This window comes from Peromyscus leucopus, chromosome 12, assembly GCF_004664715.2.
Source record: "Peromyscus leucopus breed LL Stock chromosome 12, UCI_PerLeu_2.1, whole genome shotgun sequence".
NCBI lineage: Eukaryota > Metazoa > Chordata > Mammalia > Rodentia > Cricetidae > Peromyscus > Peromyscus leucopus.
The window spans coordinates 58,015,594-58,034,237 of NC_051073.1; the positions used below are offsets into that span (position 1 = coordinate 58,015,594).

General features: G+C 46.8%; 1 protein-coding gene across 1 annotated transcript in view; it reads right to left on the minus strand.

The window, feature by feature from the left end:
• Nucleotides 1-12,951: 12,951 nt before the first annotated feature.
• Gpr156 (G protein-coupled receptor 156) overlaps nt 12,952-18,644 on the minus strand; it is an 83,630-nt gene continuing 77,937 nt past the window's right edge. The window contains 2 exon segments of the mRNA XM_028894994.2: nt 12,952-14,501; nt 14,504-15,026. Of these exon segments, the coding sequence (XP_028750827.1) occupies nt 13,714-14,501; nt 14,504-15,026 (1,311 nt within the window). The 3' untranslated portion in view covers nt 12,952-13,713.

The following is an 18,644-nucleotide window of genomic DNA, read 5'->3' on the forward strand; positions in this document are numbered from 1 at the left end:
AAAAAGGGCAGAGTCAGGAGTCACCAGCCAGACATAGAGAGGAAACAGGGGGTGCAAGATGAAAGAGAGGTTAACACCATGTGGCAGAATGTAGATTAATAGAAATGGGTTGAAGCCGGGTGGTGGTGGCACATGCCTTTAATCCCAACACTTGGGAGGCAGAGGCAGGCAGATCTCTGTGAGTTTGAGGCCAGCCTGGGCTACAGAGTGAGATCCAGGAAAGATGCAAAGCTACACAGAGAAACCCTGTCTCGAAAAAAACCAAAAAAGAAAAGAAATGGGTTGATTTAAGTTGTAAGAGCTAGATGGTAATAAGCCTGAGCTAGTGGCCGAGCATTTATAATTAATATTAAGTCTCCACAGTTGTTTGGGAATTGGCTGGTGGGACAGAAAAGTCTGCCTACAAAAAAACAAACTGATTTCTAACCCTTTGGAGTCCTGAGATAATAAATTTTGCTTGTTTAATCCATCTAGTCTGTGATATTTTGTCATAATAACCATAGCATATTAATAGGACATTTAGTGACTCCTTGTAGGCGGAGTTTTTTATTGGGACTGCTGGCTCCCCAGTAATCACACAGAGACTTATTATTAATTATAAATGCATGGCTGATAGCTTAGGCTTGTTTCTAACTAGCTCTTTACATCTTAAATTAACCCATATTTCTTATTTACTCTCTACCCACATGTTGGTACCTTTTTTTTCCTGGTACCTTTTTTCAATGTGGCATGGTTTGTCTCCTGCTTCCTCTGCATCTGGTTAGCAACTCCACTTTCCTTCTTCCCAGCATTCTCGCAGTCTGACTCTCCTGCCTAACTTCTTCCTGCCTAGCTATTGGTCTGTTGGCTCTTTATTAAACCAATGAGAGCAAAACATCTTCACAGTGTACAAAAGGACTACTCCACAACATTTCCCCCTTTTTGTCTAATTAAAAAGGAAGGTTTTAACTTTAACATAGTAAAACTATATATAACAAAAACTGTTATCAAGTAAGAATTATAGTTACAATATCCAGTCTATTTGTATTTGGCAAAATTAGAGAAAATATTATCTATCTTATGTCTCGGTAACGCCCGCATTACCGATACCCGTTTACCATGTCTGAGCGAAGGGCTGCGGATTAATCCCCAGTAATCAGCATACCTGGAGAACTTACCGACGTCGTAGCCGTTCCTGGAGAACTTACTACCGACGTCACTGTTCCTGAAGAACTTACCGACGTCACCGTTCCTAGAGAACTTACCGACGTCACCGCTCCGTGTGTTGAGTTCTGAATCCTCTTCGACCCCTCACCTGGTGTCCGAAGTTTCCTTCCCGGGTTTTGGCACCAGTTGCGGTGTAGCTCCTCGGCCAGCGAGGAAGAACGACCACCACGCGAGGATTCCTCTCAGATCACACTTTATTGGAGCGCCTCTTGGTTAAGGGAGAGCGGGAGGTGAGGGGCCCCGAGGACTAAACTGCAGCTGCTTATATGGGGAATCAAGCAAACGTGCTGTACTGTGATTGGGTCCCGCCAGAATGCAAACACGGGGAGCCACGGGATAGACTGAGGACATAAGGTCGATTACCATACTCGTGCATCATAGCCAAATATGGAGTTGTTTACAGCTAGGCTACCAGGAAGCCAGCGCCATCTTTGAATAGCGGCTCCCTACATCTCCCCCCTCTTTATTAATTAAGCAGCAGGAGAGAGTATAGGTCTGATTTCTGCAGCACAAGTATTTCATCCGATCAGGTCCCCACCTCATGATGTGCTGACCGATCGAGGATGAGTTAACTGTGCATAATTGCCCCTCACCTCCCGCTCTCCCTTAATCAAGAGGCGCTCCAATAAAGTGTGTTCTGAGAAGAATCCTCGCATGGTGGTCGTTCTTCCTCGCTGGCCGAGGAGCGCGCTGCAACTGGTGCCGAAACCCGGGACAGAAACTTCGGACACCAGGTGAGGGGTCGAAGAGGATTCAGAACTCAGCACACGGAGCGGTGACGTCGGTAAGTTCTCCAGGAACAGTGACGTCGGTAAGTTCTCCAGGTATGCTGATTACTGGGATTAATCCGCAGCCCTTCGCTCAGACATGGTAAACGGGTATCGGTAATGCGGGCGTTACCGCTACAATCTTATCTTTGTGAGTCTAAAGTTTTATACCTAATTTTTTTTTTTATAACTAAGGAAAACTATAAGTTTAACTATTTAGTCTTTAATTCCATCAAAGACCCTAGAAGGAAGTAATATTACCTAATGATAAGGACTTCTGTCTGCCTGGACAGTCACCAAAAGTTCCTTTGTAATGTTGGGGCATTTATGTTTGGTCTATAGACCTAGAATATCTGACAAACATTTCTGAGAGGCAGGGAATTTTGAAGGATTGTCCTACCTTGTCTTGGCAAAATTTGGCAGTTGCTTTTTTTGCATTCTGCTGGTCCAGTTTGGTCAGTATACTGTCAACAGTTGAAGCAAGGGCAGTTTTTATTTTTCCCAAATGGCCAGCTTTTGCCATAAAGAAAGCAAATTCCATACAGAGGTTCTTCAATGCCCATCATCTTCTTTTGAAGTAAATTGGTGTTGCCAGAAGCAGATGTGTCTCACTGTCATGAAAAGCCTCAGGTTATTAAACATTTTTTTTTTTTTTTTTGGTTTTTCGAGACAGGGTTTCTCTGTGTAGCTTTGCGCCTTTCCTGGAACTCACTTGGTAGCCCAGGCTGGCCTCGAACTCACAGAGATCCGCCTGGCTCTGCCTCCCGAGTGCTGGGATTAAAGGCGTGCGCCACCACCGCCCGGCTCAGGTTATTAAACATTTTAAATGCCATATTTTATAGGTCTTGGAAGTGTTTGAAGACCATCCATCTATCTAAATATATCTGTGTAACCTTGAAAACATATCTAACATGACTGAGAATTTGATTATCATAGATGACTATTAACCTGTATTTCTTAATTATACATTACATTTTTAGATGAGCTGCATAAGCACAATACCCTAAATAAGAGTAGAAACATACATACAGTGTAACAAAAATTTGCATCAATAAACCAAAATCCATACCAGTGTAAAATATTTGTTAATAGTTGTTTTTTGAATTAAAGTAGATTCAATAATCTACCTTTTTCTCATCATTTCTGTATCAGCTCCTATTAGTTTGCTATGTACAATCTAATGAGGGAAAATCCTGGGTGGACATAGCTTAATCTTTATTTACGTGGCTTTCTTTTAATAGAAATGTAATACATTTATTCATTTATCTGCTCACCTACATTCCACCTCTTTAACATGCTTTATTATTAATTTATATTGTACTTGTCACTCTTAGAAATAATATTTATCTTTTGTTGACTCCTTCATTGTTACTCTGCTAGCTTCATGATAGCTGTGTAGGAAGTAATTGTCCAATAAGAATTTAACCTTCCTTGTTTATCCCCCCTCTACCTAGTGTGTTAAGCACCTGTCTACTGTGTACACAGCATTCCATACTCGGTTATGTCAGGTCGTGGCAGGAAAAGGTACAAGGAATGACTCTTAGATAGCACTCTTACAGCAGGTCTCTCATCCACCTGAGACAGGCAGTCCAGAAAGCCAGGCATGCTGACACACACACACAGACACACAGACACACACACACACACACACACACACACACACACACACACACACGCACACACACACACACACACCTGTAATTCCGGGACTCGGGAAGTGCAGACAGGAGGATCAGGAGTGAAAAGTCATCTTTGCTTATACAATAAGTTTGAGGCCAGCCTTGGCTACATAAGACCCAAACCCAAACCCAACAAGCAGCCATAAACAAAACAAAACTAAAAGATGGGCTGGTGTAGTCGATTTTTCTCTTTACTCTTTGGAGGGCCCGCCACCCAGCTCCTAAATAATCACAAAGAGATTTATTCTTTTTTATGAATGCCCAACCTTAGCTTGGCTTATTTCTAGCCAGCTTTTGTTAGCTTTTGCCTCTGGGCTTTTACCTTTCTCTATTTTTGTATATCTTTTCTCTCCTTCTTATTCTGAGTCTGGCTGTGTGGCCGGGTTGCTAGTCCCTGGCATCTTTTCTCCTTCTCCTTTTCTTGCTCCTTGATCTTATTTTTCTCCTTCTACTTATTCTCTCTGCCTGCCAGCCCCATCTATCCCTTTCTTGCCTAGCCATTGACCGTTCAGCTCTTTATTAAACCAATCAGGTGTTTTAGACAGGCACAGTAACACAGCTTCACAGAGTTAAACAAATGCAACAATAAAGGAATACAACGCATCTTTGCGTCATTAAACAATGTTCCACAGCACCAACAAATGTAACACATCTTCAACTAATATTCCACCACAGGCTGGAGAGATGGCTCAGCAGTTACCAGCACTTGCTACTTTTTCAGAGAACCCAAGTTCCCAGCACCCATGCCAGATGCCTCACAGCTGTCTGTAACTCCAGCTCCAGGAGATCCAATGGCCTCTCGTACATACTGCAGGTACCAATAAGCACGTGTACACATAAACACACACACACACACACACACACACACACACACACACACACAAATAATAAAAACTAAAAACTAAACTTATCATAGCACAAAGTTTACTCTGGCTCATAGTTTGAGAGGTTCACATTTGTGATTGGTTGTTTCCACAGCTTCTTGGCATTTGGTGGGCATGTCATATGGCAATGGTGGGGATCACAAAATAGAGCAAAACCTACTGCCATATGGTTAAGAAGCAAGGGAAAGAAAGCTGAAGAGGAGGTGACAAGGGTCCCGCTGTTGCTTTCAATGACAAGTCTCCAAGGCCTAACTTCCTTCTGGCTTTACCTGCTAAGGGCACCACCAGCTTCCAACATTACCATGCAGCTCTGCATTCTACTACCAGGTAGCTGATGAGTGATTCCTGGCCAGGGGCTAAGTCATAACTTGGCTTAGGGTGAGCTGAGATGCAAGATGAGCTCATGGAGGGAGATGGATGTGCATTTGAGATGCGGGAAGGAACTATGTGTTGGGGATATGTCTGTATAACCCATTGCCTTCCCCACCACTTGGAAGCTATGCCAAGGCAAGAGTAGGATGGCCTCAAGCCAGGATCTGGCAAAGCCTAGAGCTGGAGATGACAGGCAGAATCCCAGAGATCAGAGCCAAGACTCAGAGGATATCACTAGCACTGCTTTGAAAACTTGAAGTATATGATGTCAGGACTTGGGGTATCCCAGGAACTACAATCATGACCAGAAGGAAGAAATCCTTTCGGTGTATGATTGACCACGTTAGCTTCTGATTGGATTCAGGCCATGATGGTCAATATCTGCAGCTCCAGGTAACAACATAATCACAAGAAATAAAACATCTGGCGGCATTCTACTGGTATGAGCACCCTTTCCTTGGAGTCAGAGTGTCTGCTTGTGACATCCGTGACTGTACCAATGGATCTGTGTCTTGTTTTGAGTTTTCACTATATTTCATAACTCGAGAAACCTCAAGATTATATTTTGTTAGCTACCTCCCTGTGTAGCACAAAATCTAATTGGTCTTAATAATAAAAATCCAGAGTCAAATACTGGGGTCAATGCTGAAAGGTCAGAGTTACCAGCCACTAGAGAGACTTCTTACCTCTAGGAATCCTCAGACAGAAAAGGGATGAGCTCCTGGCTCCTCCCACCTTACATTCCTCTCTCAGCCCAGCCATATCACTTCCTGTCTCCACTTCCCTAGTGCTGGGATTAAAGGTGTGAGCGTCCCAAGTACTGGGATCAAAGGCATGAGATCCAAGTGCTGGGATTAAAGGCATGAACCTCCACTGCCTTGCTCTGTTTCTCTTTTAGACTGCATCAGTTTTGTGGAGCCCAGGGTGGCATTGAACTCCTGATCTTCCTGCTTTCTCTTCCCAAGTGCTGGTTTTAAAGATGTGGGCCACCATTGCCTGGCTTCAATGGATAACTAGTGGCCAGCTCCACCCTCTGATCTCCAGGCAAGCTTTATTTGTCAGAACACAAAATATCATACAACACAGATTAATTAGGTTTCCAGCACCCACGTGGTGGCTCATAGCCATTTGTAACTCTAGTTTCAGGGGATCTGACACCCTCTTAACACCCTTTTCTGACCTTTGTGGGCACCAGGCATGCATGTGGTACACATACATTCATGCAGGTAAAAAAACTTTTATACATATTAAAAAAAAAAAAAAAAGCAAAACCGTGTCAAAAAAAAAAAAAAAAAAAAAAAAAAAAAAAAAAAAAGAGGGAGGGGGGAGGAGGAGAAAAATAAAACCTAAACCAAAAGCCCAGAAGAGAGCTAGAAAGATGGTGCAGTGGTGAAGAATGATCACTGCTTTTCCAGAGGACTCCAGTGTGGTTCCGGAGCACCACCCTGGGCAGCTCACAACAGCCTTTAACTGCAGAGATATTAAATGCCTGCCCTCTACTGTGGGAGCCTCTGCTCACCTTCACGTACTCACACAGGCATAGATAAGTACACATAATTCTAAAAACCAGACTTTTCACAGCTGTTTGACTTCCTTTCTGTCTTCTCAGGACCAGCGTTCCTTCCGTACAGAAACTCCAGCTCTCACAAACTGTCTACCACACTGGTACCTTGACTTCTGATTTCCCAGCCTCCAGAAGCATGAGAAATAGATTTTGTAAGCCCCAGTATGGCAGCTGGCATACGGTAACTCGCAGCAAGTGTGTGTTCCTCTCCTTCCCAAGGAGACAGCCAAGATTCTCTGAAATGCTAAACTTCAGATACCGTTTGAGAGAGAGGGGAAAAAAATTGCCATCGAATTCCTTTTTCTCTGCTCGGGATAGTCTCGTTACAGACAGAGAGTTGGCCCATCTGCAGAATAAACCTTGGAATTTTGATCAAGATCCACTGGGCATCCAGCATCATGGAAGATACCGTGAAAATGCACTGAGAAGTTAAATGGTGTTTGCCAACGAGCCTCTGATAACATTTGAAGAGGCAAGATAGGAGCGTCTGGAAAGTTAACAATGAAGGGCTTATATAATAGCCCAAGATCAACAATAGGGCTGCTTTCAGGGGCCTATCAGGAGTGTAAGATTTATTACCTAATAAATCAGGCTAGCTGGCTCTAGTCGGAAGGGAAACCACTTCAGACTAGGGTAGTTCAACCACAGCCAGGTGGGATATGCAGTGGAAACAGCAAGCCCATTTGAAAAGAGCCAGGAGATTTTTAGTAAACCGAGGTTTTTTTTTGGGGGGGGGCTCAATCCGGAGAGCCTCAGACCCCAGGTCAGTGAGACTTTGTCCTAGAAGAAATGGAGAGCAAGCCAGGAGGCTTCTCAGTCCCGTAGAGGTGTGAGCTATAACGGATCTCAGCTAATGAGCTGAGGTACCCAATTGCATCTACATGCCATGGGGGCTTTTTCTTTGGAGACAGGGTTTCTCTGTGTAGCCCTGGCTGCCCAGGCTGGGCTCGAACTCAGAGATCCGCTAGCTTCTGCCTCTCGCATACTGGGGTTAAAGGCATATGCCACCATGTGTCTTATGGGTCCCTTACTCCGCCTCTTTTCGTGCTAATGGACTAATGGGGGGCGGGAGGGGATCGGCTTGAGGTGGCTTGCTTGCTTTCAGTCTAACCTGCGCTCAGAATTGAACTTCCTGAAGGGGCTGGAGGGACCAGGCAGGTAGCCTCACAAAAGCAACCTTCCAGCCTCGGGGACTGCTCAGTGACTCAGCACGGAGGATTTTGCAACCGACTGACAGAACCAGACCAGCCGGCCTTTTCTCGGGATACCTCAGGCGTGGCCCTTGCCCTTCTGTGTTGAAATTCCACTCAGTCCTAGAAGCATACTTGTACCATGTGATCTAGAAGCCGCGTTGGGGGAGTCCAAGAATTACTTAGGAATCTCTAGTGAGACCTCAGTGGGGCTCTGCCCCTAATCCATCACATGGCTTTCCCTTACCTAACCCCTCCCGGGGAGTTTCTTCATCGCCTAGATGATCCCTGCTTTGTAGATGGCGATAGGAATGAAAGGAGACAAGGAGGAAATGGCGGGTAGTAGCTATCCTGTGTCTGGGAGTATATGTTAATATGCCTGTTGCTGTTGCAAAGTGTAATGTTTTTACAAAGGAAATTACTCATGTGACTTGGGTACCTTAAAAAAAAAAAATCGCATGTCCTGGCTTTTGAACATCGTTTCCTTTGGCCCCACCCGGGAATCTCTTCTCCCCGTGGGAGGTACCCTGGATTGAAAAGTCGGCTGCCTCCAAAGTGGGCTGAAGCAAAGGGTCATCTTCCCGCGGCCGTGTCTATCTGTTCCCACAGGAAGAAGCTGAAGACCACGACAGGGAACTTCAGTGTAAAGCAAGGGAAAGAGAGTTTATATAACGAGTGTTTTCTAAACACTGCTCTGAAACATTTTATCGGCCTCTTCTTTTTCTTTTCTTTTTTTCCTCAGAAAGTCTGCTCTGCTCTGCCTGGGGTCCTCAGATCAGCAGGTACGCTAAAGGTCATCAGTGGAGGCAGTGGGCAAACAAACAGCCCACTGCGTAAAGCTTGTTGATGTTGGGCCTGTAGAGGGGAGAGTCTTCCAGAAAGTCTTGCCTCCTCATTAACAACCGTGTTTACTGTATGAAATGGGCACAGTAAAGAAACCCAAGTAGCCGGGCGGTGGTGGCACACGCCTTTAATCCCAGCACTCGGGAGGCAGAGCCAGGCGGATCTCTGTGAGTTCGAGGCCAGTCTGGGCTACCAAGTGAGCTCCAGGAAAGGCGCAAAGCTACGCAGAGAAACCCTGTCTCGAAAAAACAACAACAACAACAACAAAAAAAACAAAAAAACAAAAAAACAAAAAAAAAAAAAGAAAAGAAAAGAAACCCAAGTAGCCATTCTGTGGCTGAAAAGTGGCTGAAAAGAGAAATGAGGTTTATTCTAAACTGCCAAGGCTGTTTCTCATGAAAGCAGAGCGAGGCTGGGGGTGAAATATATATCTCCTGGGTTATATGGAAACAGGTAACTGGGAGCAAGGGAGCCTGGGAGCTGGGTGGGGCCTTGCCATTAGGGACTGAAGAAGCCTATAGACACCACAGTTATATGTTAATGGAGGAGCCACACGCCCCTTTTGCCAGAGATGAGGAGAATGATCCCTTTTTACCAAGTGGGAACTTTCTTCAAGTTCCTGAGGGAAGGCTGGCTTTGTCCAAATGCTGGAGGGGGTTGGATTTCTTGGGGGACCTGACATTTAGAATGCTTGCCATGTTAGGCAGGGTTGGCCGTTTCTACATGTTAGCTAACTGAGCTTTCCTGAAGACCGTATCAGATAGGCATTACTGTCGCAGTTTACATCCGGGGACACTGAGCCACAAAGAGGTTGCACATCTTGCTGAAAGCCACATGACACTATTCCAGACAGTGCAGCAAGGACAATTTATTTATTTATTTTTGTCTAGAAGTTAATGGAGAAGAAGCCTATTTAAAATGTCTCTTTTTCCTTTTCCGGTTTTTTGTTCGAGACAGGGTTTCTCTTGTGTAGCTTTGCACCTTTCCTGGAACTCACTCTGTAGCTCAGGCTGGCCTCGAACTCACCGAGATCCACCTGGCTCTGCCTCCCTAGTGCTGGGATTAAAGGCATGCGCCACCACTGGCCAGCTAATCATAGCAACTTTTAAAAGCATTTAAAAGTGTAAAAATTTCCTCTTTAAATTGTTTTTACTGTTTGTTTGTGTTTGTGTGTATCTGTATAGTGTGTGTTTGTGTGTATTTGTATATGTGTGTGTTTGTGTATGTGTGTATGCGTTTGTGTGTATATGTGTATGTGTGTTTGTATGTATGTGTTTGTGTGTAGGTATATGCATGTGTGTATGTGTGTTTGTGTGTATTTGTGTAGTGTGTATTTGTGTTTGTATATGTGTGTTTGTGTATATTTATGTGTGTGTTTGTGTGTGTATGTGTGTTTGTGTGTATTTGTATATGTGTGTATATGTGTATGTGTGTTTGTATGTGTGTGTTTGTGTGTGTATATGTATGTGTGTTTGTATGTGTGTGTTTGTGTGTTTGTATATATGTGTGTTTGTGTTTGTGTGTGTGTATATGTATGTGTGTGTTTGTGTATGTGTGTTTGTATGTGTGTGTTTGTGTGTGTGTATGTATGTGTGTGTTTGTGTTTGTGTATGTGTGTGTTTGTGTGTATGTATATGTATGTATGTGTGTGTTTGTGTGTGTGTTTGTATATGTATGTGTATATGTGTGTGTTTGTGTTTGTATATGTGTGTTTGTATGTGTGTGTTTGTGTTTGTATATGTGTTTATATGTGTGTATATGTGTATGTGTGTTTGTATGTGTTTATGTGTGTGTGTGTGTATGTGTGTGCTTGTGTGTGTGTGCCCGCCACAGCACTTGTGTGGAGGTCAGAGGAGAAAACCTGAGTCAGATGCTTCTCCCCTGCCCACAGACTTGAAGGACTAAACTTGTCACAGCCTTGGCCAGTGTCTCCTATTGCGCCGTCTCACCAGCGTAATCACCTTCTCCTGATAACGGCGTGGTCGGACACCCCAGGGGATAAGGCTGAGGTAAGTCAGCAACACTGTGTCCCTTACATGAGCAGGTGGGGCACTGAGTCCCGCCTCCCAGGCGTCCCCTGGGAGCTGCCTTGCTGGTGTCACCGCTCTCTGTCACTCTCCTTCCTTGATTCATTTCTCTTGACAAATATTTGCAGAGCAGCTGCCCTGAGGAATAAATGGTGCCGAGCTTGGGAGCCATCGAGACAACTACAACAAGCTCCAGCCTGGTGACGCTCATAGTCTGGAGAGGGAAAGGGAGACATAAACAGATGATCACATACTCTCTGGGCAGAAGAAAGGACAGAAGAAGGGCATCTCAGCCTTGCTTCGCCCCAATCAGCCTCCTGCCATCTCCGCTGGGAGCTGAAGCCAGCATACTTGTCTAGGGGAGGGGCAATTGTCAGGAACGATCTACCAAGCAAGCCGAGCCTGGTGCCTCCATTCTCCGCTCTTCCTCCTTCACCGTGCGGCCCTCCAGCCTCTCTCTGTTCTTTGGACTTCTCTTCCTTCTTTTTGCTTTTTCTCCGAGTTCCCTAGAGGCCTCCATAGGGCCTTCCCCAAGCACTCATCTCAGGAAACCCTGACCCAGACCTGGGAAACTCACAACAGGTATTTTGCCTTACAGTGTGACGTTGGTATTTCCTGTCTCTCCACCACTTTGATTAGTGAGGTCTGGAGATGTTCCCCTCTTCAAATGCAGTTGTCTGAGGAGGAGGTGGTGGAGGAGGAGGAAGAGGAGGTCAGGGAAAATCCAGAGAGATCAGAGTAGGTGTGGTACCAGAGGCTTTGGAAAGCAGGCCCATGGTCAAGGGAGTGCTGTCTGGAGCAACTCCACGCAGATGCCCATATCTTCCTCAGGTCAACCGATGTCCTGAAAGAATCATCTGATGCCAGTAACAAGTTCAGGAAGCAAGAATCTCCAGGAGAAGATTTTGATCAAAAGAGCTTCCTTGTGTCTGTCCCAGGAACTCCATTATCCCCTCTCACCCTTCCCTAAGAGACCCGAAGGACTGTCATTTCAGAATTCAGTCACTTCTGGGTCTGTTTTGTTTTGTTTTGGAGACAGGGTTTCTCTGTGTAGTTTTGGTGCCTGTCCTGGAACTCATTCTGTAGCCCAGGCTGGCCTGGAACTCACCGAGGTCCACCTGCCTCTGCCTCCTGAGTGCTGGGATTAAAGGCGTGCACCACCACTGCCTGGCAGCAAGACTACAACTTTAGAAGAGACTTATTTCGAGGACCATTTCTCTTTTATTAAGGTCCACTTGGTCATCATACAAACAACACACACGGAAACTACAACCTTCTACACAGAATAAATTATGAAATTGGTACTGAACAGCGGACAGTGGAAGATGTGGTCCTGCCAGCAGGGCCTCGGTGGCTAAGCACCCGGAGGCTCATGAGGCGTCGGCAGGCCCTGAGAGTCCGTGACACATCTGTGAGATGTTTAGTGTCCAATGTCGCCCCACCAAACCCAAGCTCCTTCACAAACCCACACGCAGTATGACAGCACAGGCAATAGCTGACGGGTTAAGCACAGGCAGTAGCTGACGGGTTAAGCGACCCTCGAAGTGGACCCCACTTGCCTTCCCTGAAGCGTCAGTGGCAGGTGGGTTCCTGGAACTCACTCTTTACCAGCTCCGTGGATCCCCTGGAACTGCAGCTGTGCCCCAGAAGTGGGAAGAGGGGGTAAAGAACCCGGTTTTGTCCTCTGAGACTTCAGGGTGAGCACATCTTGGAAGCTCACTCTGCCTTGTTCAGCTTTCTCCTAAATCTTGCCTGCCACTTCCAGAAGAAGGAATAGAGAGATGTGTCCCTGGGGAAACCCATCAACTATCAGCAGTGTGTGCAAATTCTCCACTAGTCACTTGTCAGCACTATGGTGCTGATCTCTCCAAGCCCAATGGTCCCTAGCTGCAGAAACATCTATTTTAAAGGGTTAACTAGGAGCTACTAAAATTTGGTATTGCCAAGTACCAAGCCAGACTCAGGTGAAATTTTCACAACCTGTTGCCTTCTTCTCTTCCTTTATTTTATTTTATTTTATTTTTTTAGGCAGGGTCTCTCTACAAAGCCCTAGTTGTCTTAGAACTCATTATGCAGACCAGGTTGGCCTCAGACTCACAGAGATCCTCCTGCCTCTGCCTCCTGAGTGCTGGGATTAAAGGTGTGCGCCACCACGCCTGGCCCTTCATTTCTTCTTTTCTGTTTCCCCATTTTTGTTTCTAGGTTTATGTGTCTTTGGTGGTCTTGTAACCTCAACCTCACTAAAAGTACTTCTTGAGCCGGGCGGTGGTGGCGCACGCCTTTAATCCCAGCACTCGGGAGGCAGAGGCAGGCGGATCTCTGTGAGTTCGAGGCCAGCCTGGGCTACCAAGTAAGCTCCAGGAAAGGCGCAAAGCTACGCAGAGAAACCCTGTCTCGAAAAAAACAAAAAAAAAAAAAAAAAAAAAAAAAAAAAAGTACTTCTTGACCAGTAAGTCTCCCAAGCCAGACTGCAATGTGCTCAAGTAGAACACTGTAGTACTGGCAGAGAGCAGGGGACAGGGTCCAGGGACTACTGAGCCCAGGAAAACAACCCGAGAAGCCTGTGTGCACATGTTAGGAAACTGTGTTGGGGATCACAGTGAGTGGGTACCATGATGGCGGGTGGACAAGAAGAAATGGAGTAGGAAGCGCTGGACTGACTTGAACCGGAAGCTGGGACCCCGGAAGAGTGACGTTGACCGCCTTCAACAGAAAGCAAGTCACCTTCTTATGAGTTGGAGGGATAAAGGTGTAGACTTATCTACCTGGCAGGTCTGTTCACTGAAAGGCTAGTTTGGTGGGTCACAGCGGTTCTGCAGAATTCTCCCAGCCATCTCCCCATCTTTCTGTCCATCTAGCTAGCTAGCCACTTGGTATACATTCAGAGTTTCATAGAATACAGGCAGAGCTGAATGGACAACTCTGTCTGCTCAGTTAGCACCTCAGTCCCTCACCAGAGCTCCTCACAGTAATGCTGAGGTAGTAGCCGGATGGACAAGCCCTTCCGTTCATAGACCAAGAAGTCCTCAAAGTAAGAATGAAACAGCAGAAACACAGTCAAGGCTGGTCGAGGCGTGGTGCTGATCTGGTCCTCAAAGACCGAGCTCTGGCTCTCTTCCCATGACCCCTGTTTCTGTGGGACCCAGACTGAGCTCTGTGGCCAGTCCCACCTCGCTGCTTCTCACACTAGTGTGGGCTTCAAGTCATCTTTGAAGTTCACGACAGGCTTGGAGCGGGCCCACGACTTTTCCCAGGAGGCTAGTCCCCGAGCTTGTTCAAGGTCGCTGTCTGATGTATCGCTGTCACTGGAGTCCAAAGAGCTCTGGAAGCAGATTTCACAGTAGGGCCGGTGGCAGCGGCAGAAAAACTCATCGGAGCTGCTGGACTCACTGTCAAGGTTGTAGCAGCCAGAAGACGAGGAAGGACAAGCAGGGGACACTAGGGGTCGAGCCTGACGCTGCCTGGGCAGACCTGGTGAAGAGGGTAGGCATGGGGCAGCAGTGAGACTTTGTGCCGGAGCAGAAGCAGAAGCTTGGCCAGGAACGCTTACATCGCATTCTCCGGCCCCCTGAGGCTCGGACAGGCATCGTTTGCTACCCGCCAGGGCACTCCGTCTCCGATGAGGATCTGAAAGCGGTGACGGTTTTACAGAAGAGGACCTTGGTATCTTGGACCTTGCATGTTGGTGGTCCAGCGTGGGGCTGTCCTGGCTCTGCACAACCATCCCTCTCTGTGCATCAGAGACAGCCGTCCTAGTTGCCTGATGCCCCGTGTTGAGGGCCACAGAGCCAGGGAAGTGGGAGCGAGCCCGCTGGGCGGCCCGTCGCCTCCTCACCACGTATGGGCTGAAACCCAGTTTAGATGGGGACAGCTTCCGGGGGCTGCGGGAAACGGTGCTCTTCCAAAGCTGCTGGGAACAAGGTAGTGGCGTAAGGGGAGCCTCGGTGCCCAGGTCCAGCTCTTGGAGACTTCCTGAAGCTTCTCCCTGACCACTGAACTGACCCGAGGTAGCCTCTCTGGGAGTTCCTCTGAGTTCCTCTGCTTGGGCCTATGGGATTCACAGCCCACTCCATCTGCCACGAGACTCTGCCTGGGGGCCATGGGTCCCTGGTCTCCTCTTTCTGGATCCTCGCATTGTTCAGCCTGTGGCTTCCGGCTGCAACCCATGTCCGCATGATCACAAAACTCTTTCAAGGTCACGTTGTCCTTTTGGTCTGGGGAGGGACCGGTGTCCCTTCTAGATGCCCCAGGGCTCTGCTTGTGCTGGGAGGCCACTGAGGCGGGTAGGGAGTCCTCAGCGGCTGCTTCGCTAATAGCATTCTCAGAGGCAGCAGGGGGTTCTGAAGGTCCCTGATCTGCCGGCCCCTGGGCAGAGGCTGCAGCTGGGGCAGCCCACTCTGAGGAGTCAAAGGTGCACTCGGAAGACATCAGCTTCACTAGCTTCTCCTTGGCGTTGTTGACTTGTTCTTGCAGGCTTTCAATCACTGCGTTTTTCTGTGGAACAAAAGCAAGACCATCACATCAACAAAAGATGCTGGCTTCTAAAGGCCTTCCATGGTGGAAAATGTGACATTGGAGACCCCGCCTACATCCCAGTTCTTCCAGTGGACTGGTTGGTGGCCTTAAGCTTGGAGGTGGGACTTACATTGGGTGAAATGATGCATGCCAAGTGTTTAGCACAGAGATGGATATGTGGTACCCAGGAAAGGACTGTAAGAAGTATTGTCACTATGGGCTTCCTTCCCAGCCCCTGACTGTGTACTGCTGTCTGTGAGGATGAAGGGACCTAGCCTCAAGGCGTGCTGGTAGCTGCACCATGGTCTCATTTTCCCCAGCGCCAAGAGGGGCAGGTTACTCTGTAGGATGCCATGCTGAACAGTGTGTAGGGATTGTTCAGCTCTGGTTTCTCACCCTTGTGCAAACCACAGATGAATCTGAAGCTGATCTCCAGGGATGACAATTGAGAAAACAAATGTTCTGCCTCTTGTAAAACAGCCTGGAAAATGGGAAGGATAGGGAGATAGACGACATTCCTGGGACAACTGTTCATACTCTAAGCGAGCCAATGAGAATTGCAAGTTGGTTTCAACACTTCCTTGGAAGTGTCAGGGTCTCCTGGTGTGACAGGCCTAAGTGACCAATTGTCTATCAAGGGCTCTTAAAGAAGTGTGTGCATCCACATTATTGTAGCTTGACATGAAATAAGAGCAAGAATGACAGGTGGGATTACATCAGGGTAAAAGTCTACTGAACAGCACAGAAAACAATCAACACAACAGAACCAGAGAAGATGTTTGTCATCAACTCATCTACAGAGGCTCAGTATGCAGAATACATAAAGAACAACAACAACAAAAAACCAACAAAAAAAAAAAAAACTCAACAATAAGGATTCAAGGAGTCCAATTTTAAAATGGATGGATGATCTAAATAGGTACTTATCAAAAGAAGAAATACAGTGGTCAATAAATACATGAAAAGATACTCAACATATTTATCCATAAGAGAAATACAAAAGTCAAAAGAGAAATAACCTTATTCAGTTAGGATGTCTATGATTAAAAATGTTGGTGAGGATGTAGAGAGCACAGTACCATTATATGGTGTTGGTGGGAATGAAATTAGTGCAGCCACTTTGGAAGTCAAGATGGAGATTTTTTTAAAAACTAAAAGTATATGATCCAGCTATCCCAGTTCTGAGTAGATAGATATCCAAAGGAAATGAAATCTGGATAAAGAGTTATCCTCCTATCCATGTTTGTTACAGCACTATCTATAAAACACAAAGGCTTGAACCAGCTGAGGTACCCATCAACAGAAGATTTAACAAAGAAAATACAATATATATCAATAGAATATTATTCAACTATGAAGAAGAATGAAACCCTGTCATTTGCAGAAAAATGGGTAGAACTTTGGGGGCATCGTGTTAAGTGAAATAAGCCAGACCCAGTCAAATATTTCATGTTTTTTTCCCCCTCATGTGTAGATACAAAAACAACAATGATCTAAAAGTAGAAAATAGGCTATTGGGAACTAAGGAGGAAGTGGGGTGGAATGGGAGAGAAATAAGGTGGAGGAGAGGGTGTGGATGGCTATGATCAAGGCATACTTGTATGCGTGCCCCCAAATATTACAATGGGTCCCATTAATTTCCAGATTAATATGTGATAATATAAGAAAAGAATTATCATAGAAACTTAAAGCAGAGAGCTTGATTAAGCAGCTCTAGAACGCAGTGCAGAAGGTGAAGGAGGCCGGGGCAGTTCTGTCATTAAGATACTGTCCCCCTGTGCAGATGTTAGTGAATAAGCAGGTTGTGCCCTGGAGGGCAGACAGGTGACAGCTGCGGAAATGTGCCTGTCCTAACTGCAGGCTGTGAGGCAGGAAGTAGATAAGGGTGTGAGCTGGTAGTGGGTGTCTGGGCATACCTGCACCCTTGCGTTTGTGGAACGTAGGAGTGTGCTGTTCTAGCTCAGACCGCATTCATTGGAGAGTTCAATGCTCAAGGCAGAGGGGCAGTGAGAAGAGTCTCACGAGGAGTGGATGGGCTGGGGTGGATGAAATGGACTGTGGAGAATATAGTACAGCAAGCACTGGGTTCCAGCAAGAGCTGTCTGGATGACACAATGCTGCCCTTGTGGCTGCCTTCCTATTTAGGAGCCTAAGACCAGTGCTGGGACACCCTTTTATCATGCCCTGGAAACAAAAGAATGGACTTTGTCTTACAATAATAAATAACCCAGCCTGCCCACGGACTGAGCCTAGGCTTGCCTATCCAATTACATGGAAAAGCTGGCCAGAAACGATTCTTTTTGGTTTTGGGACAGGGTATCCCAGCTGGTCTAAACTCACTTTGTAGCCCAAGCTGGCTTCAGGTTCATGGCAATCCTCCTGCTTTGAGTCCCAAGCATTAAGATTGCAGGCATGTGCCACCACACCTGATCAGAAATGACCACGTAAGGGGGCAGTGCATTGAGTAAAACCTTCCAATAAACTTGCAGTGGCCCTGTAAGGCCCCTGTCCCTGGCAAAACCAGGAGGTGGTCTTTAGTGGTGGTACTGGCTCTCTCTGTTTTCCTGATGGCTTCGTCAGCTTCCTTTCCATCAGAAGAGGGGCCAAGGCCAGGGAGAGACTAGGGAAGCAGGTGGAAGGGACTTGCAGAGGACTTCCCATCCTCCAGGTCTCCCTCCCCCTCCTGTGGTTGGTGAGCGGAGACCACCCAGAACGGAGCCCATGAGTGAGAAGGGGAACACTCAGGCGCCTTGTGCTCCTTGGGATGTGTCAGATGGCTCTCAGGACCTCACAAGGTAACCATGGTGGCTGCTCAGTAGGAACTTAGTTCCCCCTCAGCACCCATTCCTGAAACCCACCTCCATATCCTCAGGCCAGCCTCAGCAGGCAGGAAGAAGCCATAGCTGATGACCACACTGCTGTGGGATGTTCTGTATGTCCTGTGGGAGCCCTTCTTGGGTTCCTCGTGGCTTTACCCAGCAGGTCCGTATAGAGGATGATTAGGACCATGGGCCTGAGTGCAGGTGTTTGAGATGGTCTGCACTTGGCTGTGCTGGGGGATGGTCTGTATGTCAAGTTGTTCTGATTGGTTAATAAATAAAACCTGATCGGCCGTGGCTAGGCAGGAAGGATAGGCGGGACTAGCAGAGAGGAGAAATAAAAGGACAAAGGCAGAAAGAGACGCTGCTGCAGCCGCCGCAATGACCAGAGAGGCTGCAGCTGCCGCCATGACAAGAAGCATGTGAAGACGCCGATAAGCCACCAGCCACGGGGCGAGGTATAGAGTAGTAATAAGCTCATAAGAAGTAAAGATATTAGTTGTGTATAAGAAGCAAGAATGGGTTACTTAAAGATATAAGAAAAGTTAACAAGAAGCCTGCCACGGCCATATAATTTGAAAGCAATATAAGTGTCTGTGTTTACTTGGTTGGGTCTGAGCGGCTGTGGGACTGGCGGGTGGCAGAGGTTTGTCCTGACTGTGGGAAAGGCAGGAAAACTCGAGCCACACCACACTCTAGGGGTGAAACTTTCCTTATGCCTCGTCTGCAAATGCAAATGAGCATAGGAAACTCTGGTGAACCTCCAGCTGGGAAGAAT